This window comes from Drosophila hydei, unplaced genomic scaffold (assembly GCF_003285905.1).
Source record: "Drosophila hydei strain 15085-1641.00,03,60 unplaced genomic scaffold, DhydRS2 tig00008119-arrow-pilon, whole genome shotgun sequence".
In the NCBI taxonomy this organism is placed as follows: domain Eukaryota; kingdom Metazoa; phylum Arthropoda; class Insecta; order Diptera; family Drosophilidae; genus Drosophila; species Drosophila hydei.
In genome coordinates, this window is record NW_022045830.1 from 6,032,835 (window position 1) to 6,049,712 (window position 16,878).

General features: G+C 41.0%; 3 protein-coding genes across 3 annotated transcripts; all 3 read right to left on the reverse strand.

Moving 5' to 3' along the window:
* Nucleotides 1-7,340: 7,340 nt before the first annotated feature.
* On the reverse strand, nt 7,341-9,927 carry LOC111596407 (acid-sensing ion channel 5). Its single transcript, XM_023310616.2, has 9 exons — nt 9,677-9,927; nt 9,396-9,599; nt 9,019-9,333; nt 8,859-8,962; nt 8,638-8,768; nt 8,375-8,579; nt 8,149-8,314; nt 7,662-7,804; nt 7,341-7,579 (listed from the first exon to the last, which is right to left on the reverse strand). Exons 1-9 carry the CDS (start codon nt 9,925-9,927, stop codon nt 7,341-7,343), a joined length of 1,758 nt encoding a protein of 585 aa, XP_023166384.2.
* A 731-nt stretch (nt 9,928-10,658) lies between these two features.
* LOC111596409 (sodium channel protein Nach) lies at nt 10,659-12,997 on the reverse strand. Its single transcript, XM_023310617.2, has 8 exons — nt 12,804-12,997; nt 12,282-12,488; nt 12,030-12,219; nt 11,839-11,972; nt 11,496-11,763; nt 11,231-11,438; nt 10,887-11,168; nt 10,659-10,834 (listed from the first exon to the last, which is right to left on the reverse strand). The coding sequence occupies exons 1-8, from the start codon at nt 12,995-12,997 to the stop codon at nt 10,659-10,661; spliced, it is 1,659 nt and encodes a 552-aa protein (XP_023166385.2).
* Nucleotides 12,998-13,444: 447 nt separating this feature from the next.
* LOC111596406 lies at nt 13,445-13,798 on the reverse strand. The gene has a single exon (XM_023310615.2). The coding sequence runs from the start codon at nt 13,779-13,781 to the stop codon at nt 13,572-13,574; it is 210 nt and encodes a 69-aa protein (XP_023166383.2). The 5' UTR covers nt 13,782-13,798; the 3' UTR covers nt 13,445-13,571.
* Between the last annotated feature and the right edge of the window lie 3,080 nt (nt 13,799-16,878).

Below are 16,878 nucleotides of genomic sequence, written 5' to 3' on the forward strand. Positions count from 1 at the left end.
ATGGATAAAAATCCGGTTCATTTATTTGTAACTATTAATTTATCGCATTTACGCTTGATTTACCAACTAATGTGAAATTAATTTAAAATCTGACGCATAAATTAATATCGCAAAAAACAGGTGGGCGAGAGGTGGAACATGTTAATTACACATAATCGTCATTAATTAATTATAATGATAAGGGGCAAGTGACTCTGTGCAGCACAAAGTGACTTTCAGTGCATTTTAATCAGTGCCGTTATTTCATTAATATGTTCGCAAAGCTGATATCATAGAAAGCGAATACATTATTGAAATGCGCTTGCTGATTTATTCAACTACAACAAATTGATAGCACATGACATGGCATTTCAGTCTCATGCATGTCTAAAATACAATTTTATCTCAGCGGGTTGATTTATATGCCCTACTTATACCCTGTACTGACTTATGTTTTATAACGAGATTATACGAGAGTATATTAAACCAATTTTATTACAAGCATATAACGAGGCTAATTATTCTGATTCTAGATGCAAGATTCAAAATAAATTTGCAGTAAATTAACTTCACAGCTAAATTTATGGATCAGAGGAAACTTAAAGATCATTTATTTAATCAATTCCAGTTGTAATAAGGAAGACAGTCTAGCTTGGAAAAGTTCTTAATCTGACTTTAATGATATTCAAGTTATGCTTTTAGAAAGTTAATATTGAGTGTGGTGAAACATCAAGAAAAAAAACTTATGAAATTTTTCATAGAGTGAGAACATTCAAGTACCGAACTTAGATAAGTTTAAAACAAAAATTCATTTAAATTAATAACAAAATTTGCTAACAATAAATGAAGTTCGATCTTTTCACATTTTTTTATTTATCACAAATTTCCATTTTCCATTTTCGCACTATTATTTTAATGAACAAGACTAAATGCTCCCTCTGTTTGTAGGGTGCCAAAATTAGTTGAAACTGGAATCTAGTCGAAATTATTTTAAATGAGTTATTGTGATTTATATATTCTATATATTCTTATATGTAGATACTTATTCAAATTTTCAATTTAATAAGCAACAATGTATAATAAATAATAAAACTGACTTACATAACTTCAAAGACCCCCGTATCTCTCTCTCTCTCTCTCTATCGTTATATAACAGCAATCAATCAAAAAGAAAGTTTAATACATCCTCGAATCAAGGCCTGCCCAGCCTGCATATTTTTCAAGTAGAAGCGGACTTTTAATCAACCAGCTTGCGGAAGTGTATTATTTTTAACACCAGCTTAGGGTCAAGTTTAAGGCAAGTTTGGAAGTTGGGCTGCAGTCAGAGAGCATTAGTCCAGGAAAATGATAAACAATGTCTGGGACTGTGTCGCCGACGCTGCCTGTTAGACATTTATAATTACAACAAAAAAATTGTTCCTTATTTACTTTGTGTTGGTTGTTTTTCTTTTTTCAGCGCATCTTTTTTTTGCAATGCCAGACTTGGTCCGCCTCTTATGTGCTGGATGTGAACGCCCTGTGTCGGCACATACAAAAAGATGATTTATGTATTTAATTTAATGCTGTTCTTGTTGTTGGTGTTGGTTTTATAGAGGACAAGCACACACATACACACACACACACAAACAGTGTGTGTTTGTTTATTTGTCAGGCGACAACGGGATAATAAGAGAAACCAGAAACACGAATCCGGCAGACAGTCCGGGATGCTCCTTGTTGTACATTATTTCCTTTTGCCGGTTTAACGGCATTTTGCTGTTTTAAAGGCATTAAATTGTCATTGCTGTTGCTGCTGCTGCTGCTGCGCCCACACACAAAAACCATAAAAATGAAAAATGTGCGTCGTGACTTTGTTATGCGCTTCTTCTTCATCTTTCATCTACTGCTGCTGCCGCTGCTGCCTCTGCTGTAATTATAAATAATTTGCTTGTTGTTGTTAGTACATTGTTAGACATTAATAAGTAAATAGACAAGAGGCCAACGAGCTCAGCTCAACGGAACTCGCTTCAATTATTCAAAAATCCAGCGCAAGCAAATCAAATTTTTGGCCACATCGCAGCAGCGACTCAGCCTCTAGCCCCCAGCTCGAACCACAGCCATAGCTTCTGACCAGGCGCATGTCCTTTGGTCGGATAAGTTGCAAGTAAATAACTAGTACTTGTAAAACATTAGCAACACACACTGCTGCACAGTTATAGAGCTAGCAATTACCATAAGCCCCACACACACACACACACACAGACACATGACCATTAAACGAAATGTGCCCAAAAAGAATGAACGAACAAGGATCAAGTGCAAATTTTTGATAATTAAACATTCACAAGCGCCAAAATGCTTAACACAAGCACAACGGCTGCCAAAAAAGTGGGCGTTGCTCCATGCCGTGCCACGCCCATGCAATGTTAACAGTGCAGTCGGTTGTTGTGCCAGAGGGTAGTATGGGGCGAGGTCCTGAACTTATGCCGGCAATGTAATTAACACACAAAAATTGAAATCTGCTGCCGAACACACACACCCACACACACACACACTCATACACACTCTTAAGCACACACGAACAACGTAGACGACTTCATTGAGGTCTAGCAAGTGAGTCGTAGAGCGTGTGAGTAAGTGCGCGTGTGTGTGTGTTGTGTGTCTGTGTACAGGCTTGTGCGTGATTGTATTTGTATTTGAGTTTACATACACGAAGTCGCAACAACTTCCTTTCTTCTCTCTTGTTTTTGTGTTTTCGTAATTAAAAATCAGCTGCAGGATATTTTCGCCATTTTCCCAGCGATATTACAGGCAGCATGTAAAACATAAACAGCAATTTTCACCAAGAACGATAACAGCCTGCCCCCTTACCCGAGATTCCCAGCCGAGTTGGATTCAATGAGAAGTTAATGGTTATTAAGATATGCGCATTTCAATTGAATTTCGCAATTACCATTCCGGTTGAAATGCTTTTGATCTTAAGTGAAGCAATAAAATATTTGTTTAAAAGAATTCGAGCAACTTGAAATTTAAGGGCAAAGTAAAATTAATAGAAGATTAGTAGGTCAGCTTGAAAATGATAAATAATATATAATAAATAATATATAATAATAAATTAAGTATAACTTATATAAATGAGAGCATTTCATTCAGTTGAATATATTTTAAAAATTATTTATGTAGTGCAGGGCATTCTGATGACGGTCAAACAATGAGACGAACTTGTCTATAAGCCACACTTGTTACAGTTATAATAAGCTTAACTACATGATAAACAAGTAAGATTGTGAATGAGCTTAACTGACTGCACAATACTCGTTTCGAACATAAAAATAAAATATGTGCAACGGCCTCAGCAGTTCCAGCCATAAAAAGTGTATTTGATGCGAATATAAACTTAATGTACGCAAAGCTTCGAGTCTTTCTACAAACCAATATACCCTGTTAAAGCAGAGCTTTCAAGAATCAGCACGAAAGGACTGCCAGCGTTCACTGCGTAAAATTGTATGTCTTGCAGATGTATGCAAATATGATTGAATGATTTAAATAAACTGTCTGCCTGCAGCTGATTGGTATGACAAATGGATCGCTGCCAAAGAGTTGGACTGGGCTGGACTGGGTTGGGCTTGGGAAATCCGCGCCATAAACAAATATTTTTATTACACTCAAATAACAATTTCACGTCTGCTGCGTTCGCGAACCGAATTCATTTTACGCCATTTATTTGCCAATCATTTACTTTGTATTAATTAAATATGTGGTTTGTTTTATACAAAACCACATAAATATTTATGTTTTTTTTTAACTTTTATATGTGTTGTTCGGTGGGTTGAGAAAAATCCATTTTTAAGCTGTAATACAAACCCGAAAAGCCAACGGATTTTCTAATTGGAAGACGCGAACGCGCCTGAAACTGAAATGAAAAAGCCTTTGATTCTGAGTTTTTTGGGGTGCGGCATGTTTTCGACAAATTGACTTTGGGAGCAATAATAATACCAACAACAACAACAACGACGACAACAAGAGCAGCAAATGGCTCTCAAGTACTATATTCATATTGATTTCAAACGAAACTCAAAATGCAAATGACAGATTTATTTTCCATGCTGTCGTTTCGCCTGTCAATCAACATAGCCAAGGTGTTGATTGATGTCTAGACTCCTAGACAGCTGGTTGGGTCCGTATGCCCTGGCCAGGCGGCCGCTATTCCCCAGCTCTACAGCTGAGCTGCAAAAAAATTTCATAACATGTGTACGTTTCTCTCTCTTTTTTTTTGACAGCTACGCATTCAGTGACTTTTTTCGGTTCTGTTTCCATATTTGGATTTGATTCGATGTGGGTGCAACGCACGCCAAATGGAGCGCCTTGACTACGCCTGGGCACACTTGATTGAATTCGGTGTGGGGGAAACGAGTGGAGCTACTAAGCTGGGCATTAGTAGTGCTTAGAAATGCAATGACGCATGTAGAATTCCATGTTCAATGGGATTATATTACAATATTCAAGTACAGACATCTGAATGAATGTATCTATGGATGTTTGAAAACATTCTCAGTTTTCTGCCATCCAGCAAAAGATGAAGTAGATGAAGAGGCGTGAATCAAATATCTTGTCAATTGATTTGAGAACAAGTCAAATGCCTTTTACAGCCGTGGTCAAGAATAAAATATATAAAAAGGAAAAATTAAATCGAATTCATTTGACAGATGCGTTCAAAACTAATTGAAATTGTAAAATAAGTATTTAAAATATTATAAATATTTGAAAAGTCTTTAAATATTGTGGCCAAGATGTCGTATTCAGAGGTTTGTAACAAAAGCAATTTAAGTTTCTATTATTCGATGGCAAAACACAAGTTTTCTCATTTCATATGTCGCTGTCAGCTCAACTGCTCAGACTCAGAGCTCACGTTGGAGTCAAATTTGACGCGGCTGCGACTTTGCCATTAAAATCTTAGCCCAGTTTTCATTGTCTGAGCTGCCAAAATGTAACAAAAACACCATTCACAGGTGTAAGCAGCATTCACAGGTGTGCGCCAGAGCTTTTGTTTGTCAAGTAGAGTAATTTGTTTGCATGTTTATTCATGAAAGCGCGCCAAGAGCTCAGACAAGAGGCAGACGCAAAATAAATACATACTTAAAAAAAAGAACTTGCTTCTTGAAAGCTTCAACTCTCTTTCCCTCGGCCAACGTTACCTTCCCGCTTACTCAGGCACTACGCTGGGCTTTTAATAATTCAACACTTCTCTCAGCGCCAGAAGCAGCGGCAAAATTGAAAGCTTAAGCGGCTAAAACGGGCGACGATTCTCGCTGTCAACAGCGAGAGCAGCCCTCAAGGAAACACGAGTTCTTAAATGCGGCCAGAAACAAAGCGCTTTAAATATCCCGAATTGGGGGTCGGCCACATTGAAATGCGGCTGAGCCACAGTCAGACTCAGGCAGGCTATGGCTGCGGCTGCGGCTGCTCATTGGCCTTAGTAGGACGCTTAACCCCATAAGGCGACAAGATAAAAGAGGCTAAGCTTTATTTATTATTCCACTAAGGGCGCAAAGCTTGACAGTTCCTCCAAACCAAAATGAAAATTGTACTTAAGGGAATTCTTTATGTGTTTAGCCACTTTGAATTGAAAACTTATGCTTAGATTTCAGCATTGTTAGGCAAATAACTTCAACTTTGAGTATCTTGAATGAAATTAATCATAAATATTTTAAAATTGCAATCTTTAAGCCACACTCTAACCAGTTGAACAGAGAATTGAGTAAGTCTTTACCAAACTAAAACGTTTATACTTGTTTACCAAGTAAAAAGGGTATATTGGTTTTGAATTTGAATTGAAATGGAAATCATGGCAATTCAAATATTGTGATTTCTTAACCCAAATTGAGCTGTCCCTTTGGAAAGCCGTACAACACACTTGCTTATATTTTTTGCCAAAAATCTCTTAGAAGCCACGTCGAAAAATCAATTAAAAAGTTTATGAACAACACGAGTTTGCAAAAATCAAAGAAAATATATTTGAAAATGCCAGCATATTATTGGGCTGTGAGTGGATGTGTAGCGGAAAGAGATGATGGCGTTATTGCAATCACCCACATTGTGAGTTTCCTGTTAGCCAAACACTCCCTGAGTCCATTCCATCGGGCTCTGTCTATATGGACGTTTGTGTTTTTATCTGAGTAGATGCGGGCGGCAATGGCATTAGGAGGCAGTCAAGTCGGAGCCTGGGGAGCGCTCACAAACGAAATAATCCAATATACATATTGTATTGTGCGATAATACGCCACACGGGTGGAACAACTGTCTGCCTCTCATGGAAGCCAGGACGGAATTTTTTTATACATTTTCTCGCTTTCTAGTGTTTACTTTGGTTGCTTTGTTGTTGTCCATGTATCTAGAAATATCGTGTGCTACGCTCCTCGAGTGCGTTTATTTAAATTTTTTGCAATTTTTAGGCAGGTTTTTGGCCATGGCAAAACAAAGAAACTTCCCTACAAATTCAACGGAAATCATTTCAATTTTCAGATACTGCGAAAAGAATTTACATGCAAGTATGTTTCTGTGTGTGGCTGTGTGTGTGTGGGGACTTTGTTGGCTTTCGCCAGGCGAATCAATGTGAAAATCAATTGAAAGCCAGAATTCATCAAAAAATTTCATTAAGATAAAAATATTTTAGAATTCCTTGAAGCCTTTGAGCTTGCGGCTTTAATGAAAGCAGATAAGATATTTCTAATTGGCTTAAGCTGGATATTACGTATGTTTTTAATCATTGCCAATCCATATTTTGTTACACATCATTGAACCGATTGGACAATTTAAAGTTGATGAATATGCATAGAGAGCATTTAATTTGTTTACTCATTTTGTCAATCTCTGCACAAACGATTACAAATAAAAATTTATTTTGATTGTAAGTGCCAGTCGGGCAATGTGCCAAGGATAACTGCCTTCGAAACGTTTTGGGTAACTCCTCGACTTTGTGGTCCATAACTGTTCGACTGTTTCGACTGCCAACTGTTGGCCAGCCAGTGGGCAAATGTCCAAGATTGTTGGCGCTAATGTTACCGTCTGGACCTTTTTGCAGCCCCCTTCTGCCGCTGTGGCCGGTTCTCTAAGTTGGACTGAGTGTCTCCTGATGCTGTTTATTTTTATGTGACAATGCAAAGTAAGTGCACTTGAGTTGTGCTCCCGGCCTACAATCAGCTGGCAGCTGCTCAGTGCGCGATAATTAACATTTGTTACTTAGGTCAACAGCAATACACACACACACGCGACCTCTTGAACACACTTCATATATACTATACTACGGCTACTACTGTACAAATGCGTGCAGAGAACTGTATAAAAGTCAGTGAGCTTTAAAATTGGCACGGCCTTTCGCTCAATTACGGCAGTATGAGGAGCTCCATTGGCTGCCGCTGCTGCTGCTGAGTTGCCTTTACACGACCATTAGCCCGAGTCCGGGCTCGGGATCGACGTGGGGTATGGTCGCGGGTGTGCCAGAGCTCCGACTTCCGTTCCGCTTTGTATGCATGCCATAATTGTTTGGCTACGAAAAATAGCAGCTCGCAGATGCCAATCAATGAGAAGCCCGCTATGATGCCGCAGATGTTGCCAATTGTACCTGGAATTGAAGCAGTACACGCCAGATATATGCGCCTGGATATTTGTATTTTTGTTGAAATTGTAATATGCAGCAGACTCACTGAAGATCTCGTACCAGTCATTTTTAATAATCTGCCGAAAGTATTGAATGTGCGTTTCGGCAAAGTAAATACGCACAACGGCCAACTCGGAGCTGTCATGGCCATAACTGTTATTGCCAGGGCTGATGCTACTGCGGACGTTACTGCAAAATTGAACTCGTTTATAGCAACTGATGGGGGTAAGCGTAACCCCATCAGGGCACCCCATGAACTGAGTTTGAACTAAACAAAAAACGCAACCTTTAATCGAGAAACTTTTGTAGTAAAAGGATGCAGGACTTATAAACTATATATTAATGCTTAAGAAATGCTGGTAAATAACAAAGTTAAATTAATATATATATCAATACATATTCATTTAATACTTATGTCCGCCTGAAAGTATGCAAAGATATTTTTATTTTGCAGTTTCATTATACAACAACTCAATCACTAAACATTGTCCTTGAACTGTTCTCTTGTTCAACTCGAACTACTTTTTACTTACGTCATGTTTCTGGAGGGATTGTGAAGGGCCAGCGCTCCGGCGCCACGAACATTGTAGAGTATCTCACTACAGGAGGGCTGGCAGTCCGGACAGTAGAGCGCATCTTCCATCTCATGCTCCAGGCCGGGCATATAGTCGCGACTGGTGATGACATTCAGCCATTTGACTGAAATAATATCGGAGACTCAATCGACTTGAACAATTGCTACAGCCTCTGCCTACTCACACTTGTATTGGTTGAGGCACTCCAAGTGCTGTAGCGTGCAGAAGACGCGTCCCGCGGCGTCGCCAATGTAATGCATGGGTAGCTGGAAAGGGAGGCACTCGCACAAGTTATATATGCTGCGGGCGCGGCAGGCGGAGATACATTTGCTGAAGGTATATCGACGAGTGAAGTTGCGCGGAATCTCATCCCAAAAACGGCATTTACGCTATGAACACGTTTACTGATTGATTGGACAATGATTGACAGCTGTCTGCAATACGCACCACGTCGGGTCTTATGCGACGAGCTTCCGGGAGAGTCTCGAAGATTCGGGGACGCACGGGCAAATAAGTACTGCGACCTGTGTGTACGTAACGTATGGTAACACCACCAGATTGTGGATCCGGATAATTGTGTATCTCATAGATGGCAATCTGTTTGGGGATATGCTGATAGAGATTTGCAGCTTCAAATCGAACAAAATATACCGAAAATCCATCACGATTGTGCGGGTTGAAAAACATGTCTTCAGCTGCGGCTCTCAGTGTTAGAATTAAACCCATATCAACTCCATAAAAACGCTGATAAAACGGTCGCTTTTCGGAAAAACTAAAAAAAACTAGTCAAATCTAATAAACATTTTAGATAAGTTAAGATTCATATACCTTCCATTAAAGTTGAAAGTACAGCAAAATCCAAGGCTCGAGATTGTTTCACGGAATTCCTGCATACAGTCGAATGGCCGACCTCCTAAACGGCAGGAGACCAAAATGTCACTGCATTGAGGCGTCAGAGTATGCAAGCGATTCTTCGAATTAAAAAACACATCCTGTGGTCCGGTATCGAATTGATCCAAGAAACTCTGAAGCCGCAGAACGCGCTCATAATCAACAATGTCGTCGATGCCGTAGTACATGCTAAAGGCACGCAGTTCTCCATAGAAGTAAGTGGCATTGCGCAGCTTTGGATCCTTGTCGCTGCTGCAAAGGATTAGCGAAGGGATTATCTAGAAAGAGGCTTACCACAACCGGACGTAACTTACAGCTCCTGTGCGTAACGCCAGACGGCGCGCTTGGATATGCGATTCTGGGAGCATACCGTAACGGCGGGCAGGGGAACTTTGCTGACGGCATACAATGGATCGTACAGCGTGGTGACTAGCTCATCCGTTGCGTCCTTGTACGTGCCCCACACGAATGCAATTAGAATGGTCAGAGCAGCTATGTGGCAAATAAGCCAAAAGAATCTGCGGCCGAGTCGGCTAATTGAAAGGACAACCCAAAGGGGCAGCAAAAGGCTTTAAGCGTTGGCCATGCTACTCACCGCTCCTGAATGCCACGGCCGTGCTCGACTAATTTGCCATAACAATGAAATGACAGGTTCTGCAGAAAATCCTTAAGCGCGTCGGCAAATGACAATTTTCGCGTTGCCGATTCCTCTTCGCGGATAGCCGCCATTAGCGTGTGTTGCGCAGGTGGACGAGCTCGTGGCTTGGCTATCCACCAGGCGGCGCGTCCAACCACCAAACGCTTGGATGGCAATGGCGGGCCAACCCGCTCTGCATTTGTTGTCATGTTTGGCACTCACTCAGCCGTTTGTGGATTGCAACTGTTGCGGCTGTCTATGCCGTGCACGCCTTTTTGTAGGCTGCTGCTCTAACAAATGTCCTGGCCATGGCATTGTCATGGCAGTTGGGATGGGAATGCGGATGGGGATGGGCGGGGTGTTGATGCCTGCTCATTTTAATGAAAATTTTGCAGTCATGTCGTGCGTGTTGTTGTAATTAGGCCTCGTGTACCAACTTATTGCCAACAAATTAACTGCGACATGGCACGTGGTGTTCAGCATTGGTACACCCACCTCCCACCCATAGGCTGTTTATTCAGGCAGGCTCTCGATTCGTCTTGGCAATTTCCCTTAATTGTCAACAATTTAAAATGAAATTAGTTAAATGCGCATTAAATGTCAGCCAACGGAAACAACATCTTCATCATCACCATCATTATTATCATCGTCATAATCATCGTGAGGGTGGCGACAAGGACAAAAGCAGGTCATGTCCTTTTTTGATTTTTCTTCGTCTGGCTTGGCATTCAAACACAAAAAAGAGGAAAAGGAAACCTACCCCGTGGCCAGGATTATGAAACAGGCAAATGAAGCCACGTGTTGATTGTGAATAAAGATATAGGAATTTTTGTATTTCAACAAGTCTGTTTCCTTTAACATAAAGCTGTGGTGCCTTTAAGCAATTACAAACAGAACATTCCACACTTGATCCCCAGCATTTCCTTCAATGAGCTCTCCTTTATGGACATATGTGTAGCTTTCGCTCATCCAACATCTTCGCTTTGCTATTGGCTCTGCTGCGCTCCAATATGCGACAGCAGCCCAAGTAAATGTACTTGCAGAAGAAGAAGAGCGTCTCAAAGATGGCCACCAATGAAAATCCCATAAATATTGACAAAATATTTCCAATGGTACCTGATGCAAATATATTAGTCAGAAGCAAGCAAATAAATATTCAGTCACTTACTGAAGATCTCAAACCATTCGTTATTCAGCAATCTCATGTAGAAGTTAGCGTGCGGCTGCCCAAAATACACTCTCAGAACGGACAAATCGGTGCCCAGCTCAGTGTCAATTTCGTCAGGTGACAGATTCGCCAGATACGTATCAATGGGCAGCTCGTTCAGAGATACACTGTACTGCACATCGTTGCACGAAGGCAGGCACTGCGGGCAGTACAAGGCCTCTTCCGATTCGCGCTCGAGGCCCGGGATTCGAAGTCTCTCAGTTAATACATTATTCCACTTAACTAAAGTTCAAAACCGCAAAATTGGAATCAATAGCCTGAGCTAGGTAAAGTTGGTGACTCACATTGATACTGGGAAAGGCAACTGATATGGCTAAGCGTACAATAGACGAGCCCATCTAAGTTGTCCACCAAGTCCAGAGGCATCTGAAAGGGTATACAGTTGCACAAGGCAATTATGCTGCGAATGCGGCATCTGGTAATGCAGTTGGGGAACGTGTAAACGTAACTCCGCTGTGGCATGTCCGCCTCTCTATGGAAATAACACCGACGCTGGCCGAAAATGGACGAGAATATTAGGAATTACAATCTGAAAAGATCAAAACTTACTCCAAAGGGGGAAAAGGAGTATAAACTTTTATCGGTATCTATTACACGGGCAAAAATCTTTAGATAACTTTCCTCCCGTTGTCCTGGAAACATTTCTAGTGAATTTGATGATGTTATCGATGGAAAATTATCTGCATCATGAACTATGACAATGTAACCATTCGTATACAAAACTGGCGCAAAATAGTCCGCATGACTCGAGTTGATGACAACTGTCAACCCAAAGGATGCATCGGCTAAGCGATTGCTGAAAGTTCTCTTTTTAAGCCTGCATAATGAGAGATTGTAATTTACTTTATAAAACTATACATCTATAAATTTGTTAAGCTTGAACAGCACTTACCCGTTGTTGCTATTGAATGTGCAGCACGGGCCATACTTTGTTAGCTTCATCTGAAAAGCAGACTCGCTGAAGCAAGGTATATTCACATTGTTCAGACTGCATTTTATAATGTATTCAGTGCATTTGGGCGTCAGCTAGAAATCCCTCTCGATATACCAACTAGTTTCAATGGAGTGATAACCGCAGCTCACCATATACATGATACGCCGTGTATCGAAAAAGGTTTCATTATTCCAGGTGCCGAAGATGTCCAGAAACGCTTGAAAGTTAATATAGTCATCATTTTCTGCCTCCTTGTCGCCGATCATATAGAGCTTCCGGAGATGAATCAGGTTGTCCAGGTAGTACTTCAAATCATGAGGCGATGGATCATTATTCTGACTGCTTGACAATAAACTAGGTTAAGACCGTGCAAGAGGCTGGCAGAGATTGAGGCTACTCACAGCTCGAGAGCGTAGGCCGTGGCGGCCCGCATGGAAATGCGATTGTTGGAGCATATTGACACTGCCGGAAATGGCACATTTTCAACAGGATAAAGTGGATCCTTCAGATTGATGACAAAGTATTGTGCAATAAACTGCTCCCAGGTGAGCATGAGCACAGCCACCATTGAAATGAGCGTGGTTGTGTGCACCAGCAGCCAAATTAATCTGCAAATAAACGGGCACACGGGTGGGGTGGACGGGCATTGTCGCCAAGATAAACGCACAAAGCGCCAGGGCCATGAGCAGTTTTTGAGGCAAACACGGAAACGGAAATGAAAAATGCGAACGCAAAAAATTTAAAATACGGTGCACAGCGATGAGACGGTGATGGTGACGGTGACGTTGATGGCAATGCCTAGAGAGACGGAAAGACAAAGGATGCGAAAGTGCAAATTTTCTATGGAGCCCACGTTGCGTATGAGTAACGTGACGTCAGTGCGGCAAAAGCAGCAACGAGCTGCCCTTTTATCAGGCGCTTACCGCTCCGGCAACGTTAATTCCGATGCCAATAGCTTGCTATAACCCTGCAAGGATATATTGCGCAGTAATTCAGCGATATCCAGACAAAAGCTCGACCCAAGCGACTCCTTGCGCCCAGCAGTGCCACCAGCTTTCGCTGCATTCGGATTTTTAATCCACCAGATGGCATTGGATGTTGATTCAATATTAACCATTGAAGCGCACAATTTTAACGATGATACGAGCTATTCGTCTGTCCTCTACTCGTGCTTGATGTCTGCCAACTGAGCGTCTTTAACATGCAGTTGGTGGACCACTGCGTCAAACAAACTGGGCGTGGTCCGTAGCTGAGACTTTAATGCAAGTTTGTCATTAACATTTGTTTTAATTGTTTCTAGCAGGCAGCGATAAAAGCTACCACTTTAATTATTGCCAGAGAGAAAGTATACTTTTCGGCAGGCCCAGTAAATACGGAGCCAGTGCTGCCCACTTCTTGTGGCTAGTTTCCAGCGGTGATATTGGCGTCATTAATTTTAATAATAATTTATTTACAATTAAATATGCATGGCCAACAGTTCAGGCCAAAGTTAACTTCATTTATTCATTAAACACATTTTAATTTCCACACGAATGAGTAAAAGCAAACAACTAACAAAACCAACGAAAATTGTTGCATACTTTTGTGCGTCAAGCATAAATTAGATGAGTTAAATAGCTAACAAAATTTTTAAAATTATTTTTATGGTATTTAAATTAAAATATAATAAATTTGGATTAAAATGCTTCCTGCTATCCTGCTGGCCAAAACGGCTGTCCCGGATAGTTGCGACTGCCCACAAAAGCATATTGATTGGGATTAATAACGCGAGCTATATCCGTGTAGCTGCGACCGTTACGATCTGGACGATATCCATAGGCTGGCCAGCCCATTACCATTGGTAGCAGTGCGAACCAGGCCAGTAGAGCCAGCAGTAAATAGTTTCCCTGCAACCGAGACATTCTGTTTCTAGGGACAGCTATTGAGAACTGCACTACAATGCCGTCGCATCGAAGCTTTTATATGCCAAGTAAGTCATCAGAAATGTCTTGAAATTCTGCTGCCTGATCGATCAGGTTTTGGTGTGTCAACAACAACATTCGGATACAGTTTCAGTGCCACGCGACGCATGCGACGCACGTATCGGCATTACCGAGCTCCTCTTCCCGCAACAGGCGACGTGGGATCTTCTGTATCATCTTGTAGTGTCATCAAAATGTCATTCACTCTGGGTTCGATCAGGTTTGAGATGTCGCTGTTCACGTCGCGACTCAGAACAAATTTTATACACATACTTATGCTTGTATCAATCTTAGATTTAACAGTCAATTTTAATGGCTATACAAATGAGTTGGCTAAAATAATTTCAGCAGCTTAAAAGTAATTAACAATTTACTAATTGTGACTAATGACATCTGTGGGTGCGTCCATAAGGGAGCGTTAAACGCGTGATCAAATCCATTATGTCACATTTCAAGAACATAAAAGTTAAGAGTTGCGAAAGTCCAAAGGGGAACTCCTAGGTGACTGTGTGCTCAAGCTGCAAATCTTGAAGGCAGACAGAAATATCACCGAGTCAATGAAAATGAAATCACAAAGTAAAGTAAAGTACATATATGTTTTATGTATCCTAAAAAAACCTGTACTCCACTCACTCGCCATATGAGTATCGCTTAATTTGCGAGTATTAAGTAAGTGGTATCAAGATAAAAAGAAGTCAAAACTTAATATGAGAGAATGAATGAATGCCATGCGACCTTCAACTACTCGTTCTAGTGGCTTCTAGAGGACCTTAAGGAAAGTCAATGATAATTAAACAAAGAAGAATAATTTAATTTAATATTCATTCAAAATATAAGATAAACTTATATTAATTAGTTGGTGAAAACAAATGCTAATGCCACTTATATCTAACGTCCTCCTGGCCAATACGGCTGGCCTGGAAAGCTGCGTGCGCCGACTGAGACATATGGATTGGGATTGATGACACGAGCTATATCCGAGTAGGATTTGGCAGGCAGAGCAACAGCCACCGACAACAGAGTGATCCAGGCGAACAGAGCCAGCATCAAGAGCTTTACTTGCAACGTACACATTTTGTAGCTTGGGCTTGGTATTAAGAACTGCACTTCAGATGCAACACATAGAAGCCTTTTATATGAATATGCTGCCAGAAGAATCAATGCTATCGATTTCCTGCTCACCAATCAGGTTTGAATATAGCAATAACAACATAAGAACTTCTATGAAAATACAATTAAGTTACATATATTCCATGCTTACTGGTATTACCCACAGTTTCCGTTGTAAATCTTGAGCTGTTTGCATTAACAGCACGTTAAGAACATCACTCACACTGCGCGAGCTCAGCTCTGAGAGTATCAACAAAAACATGTTTTAAATAGCCTCATGTCTACTTAGATCGATCTTAGCTTTCAGCATTCTCACTTAAACAATCTAAACTGTGAATGATTTGACACAGCATAGCATAACTATGACAGCTTAAAACGTAGTTATCAAGTCTAATATGAGTTGCTAATGACGTAGGCAGTATTTAACGTAAATGGATAGGAACAATTACTTAGACATAAATGTGGACTATTAAGAGAATATTTTGTATTCTGTTTCCTGTTAGGATTTGGGGGAACTTACCTGTAAGAACATGTTCTAGTCAAATCTAGCTATACTTTGTATAAGTTAAAATAAATCGAATATTCATAAATAAGTATTTTTGAACTGAGATCGTACACATATATATCATAGATATGTACGTATTCGACTATAAAATCAACTTGATTTGTTTTCTAGAGCGTGATTCGCGTGACAGATACGTGACACTCCCATCTCTAAGCGACCTAGTCGCATTTCAGTCACGTCGCGTCGATCAACTACACGCGGCTAGCACTTATGGCTTACATATGTAGATAATTACATATATAGACTCGTGTATACATATGTCACACATTTTAAAATCAGCTTCACACTTTATAAGACTAATTAAAATTGGCTGGAATTAAAAAATTTTCACATAGAAACACGTAACAAGTTGTAATTAAACCTAAATTTTATTATATCAAAACTTTCACAGATTTATTTCTTAATTTTACACAAATTTTGAGTGAAATAAGTTAGCCCCACAGATGTGAATAAGGAGCGCGCGGTAGGTAGCGGCCCGCACCTAGACCTAGATAGGGGTCCGGTTTTAAAACTCTGGCAATCTCTGAGTAGGTGCGCCCTGTCCGCTGTCGATGTCTGGGCCTGTAGGACTGCGAACCATAGCCATTGCCATAACCGCTATAACTATTATATCCACCATATCCGCCATATCCGCCATATCCACCACCATATCCGCCATATCCACCACCATATCCGCCATATCCACCACCATATCCGCCATATCCACGACCATATCCGCCATATCCAACACCATATCCGCCATATCCTCGGTATCCCCCGTTAGAACTGTAGCCGTAACCGCCATAGCCGGAGCTGTAGCCACTTTTGAGTCCTTTAAGTGCCTTTAGCTTCTTAAGGAACAAAGCGTTGCTCAGGTCCACGCAATTGCCTAGCAGCAGGGCGAGGAACACTATGATAGGAACTCTCATGTTGTTTGGATTCTCGTTGTGGTTCTGGTTCCGTGCGGATCTTTTGCGTTCTGCCTATAAATCTACGCAGCGGGCTTCTATTTATACCCTGCGACTGTAGCCGGGATACCGATGACACATTATGCTCTTAATCGTTTTATTTTTGTGTCTGCCAACACATAAAGCCACCTGGATCGTTGGAGATCTGCTGCCATAATGCTAATTTCTATCCAAGCAGCAGCACTTTAATGCATTACTATGAATTACTTGAACGTTAACAGATGGATCAAGCCATTTTGGTATGCCGAGCACGTCCGTGATTAACGCACTGCGAGGGAAGCAGCCGCTCAAGCGGATCCATGAGTCGGCGATCGTCGGTCAACGGCTGCCCACATCTTGTTTCCTCTGAAGCTCTTTTGGGCTTTTGTATACAATTTTTAATGTTCGCATAATACGCTCCGTTAGAGAGCAAAGC

Coding starts and splice junctions, on each gene's coding strand:
- LOC111596407 (XM_023310616.2), bottom strand. CDS start 9,927: ATGACAACAAATGCAGAGCGGGTTGGCCCGCCATTGCCATCCAAGCGT. Junction 9,600..9,676: donor GGCCGTGGCATTCAGGAGCG/GTGAGTAGCATG, acceptor ACTCGGCCGCAG/ATTCTTTTGGCTTATTTGCC. Junction 8,963..9,018: donor ACTTTCAACTTTAATGGAAG/GTATATGAATCT, acceptor AGTTTTTTTTAG/TTTTTCCGAAAAGCGACCGT.
- LOC111596409 (XM_023310617.2), bottom strand. CDS start 12,997: ATGGTTAATATTGAATCAACATCCAATGCCATCTGGTGGATTAAAAAT. Junction 12,489..12,803: donor GAATTAACGTTGCCGGAGCG/GTAAGCGCCTGA, acceptor GTTTATTTGCAG/ATTAATTTGGCTGCTGGTGC. Junction 11,973..12,029: donor CACGGCGTATCATGTATATG/GTGAGCTGCGGT, acceptor AGGGATTTCTAG/CTGACGCCCAAATGCACTGA.
- LOC111596406 (XM_023310615.2), bottom strand. CDS start 13,781: ATGTCTCGGTTGCAGGGAAACTATTTACTGCTGGCTCTACTGGCCTGG.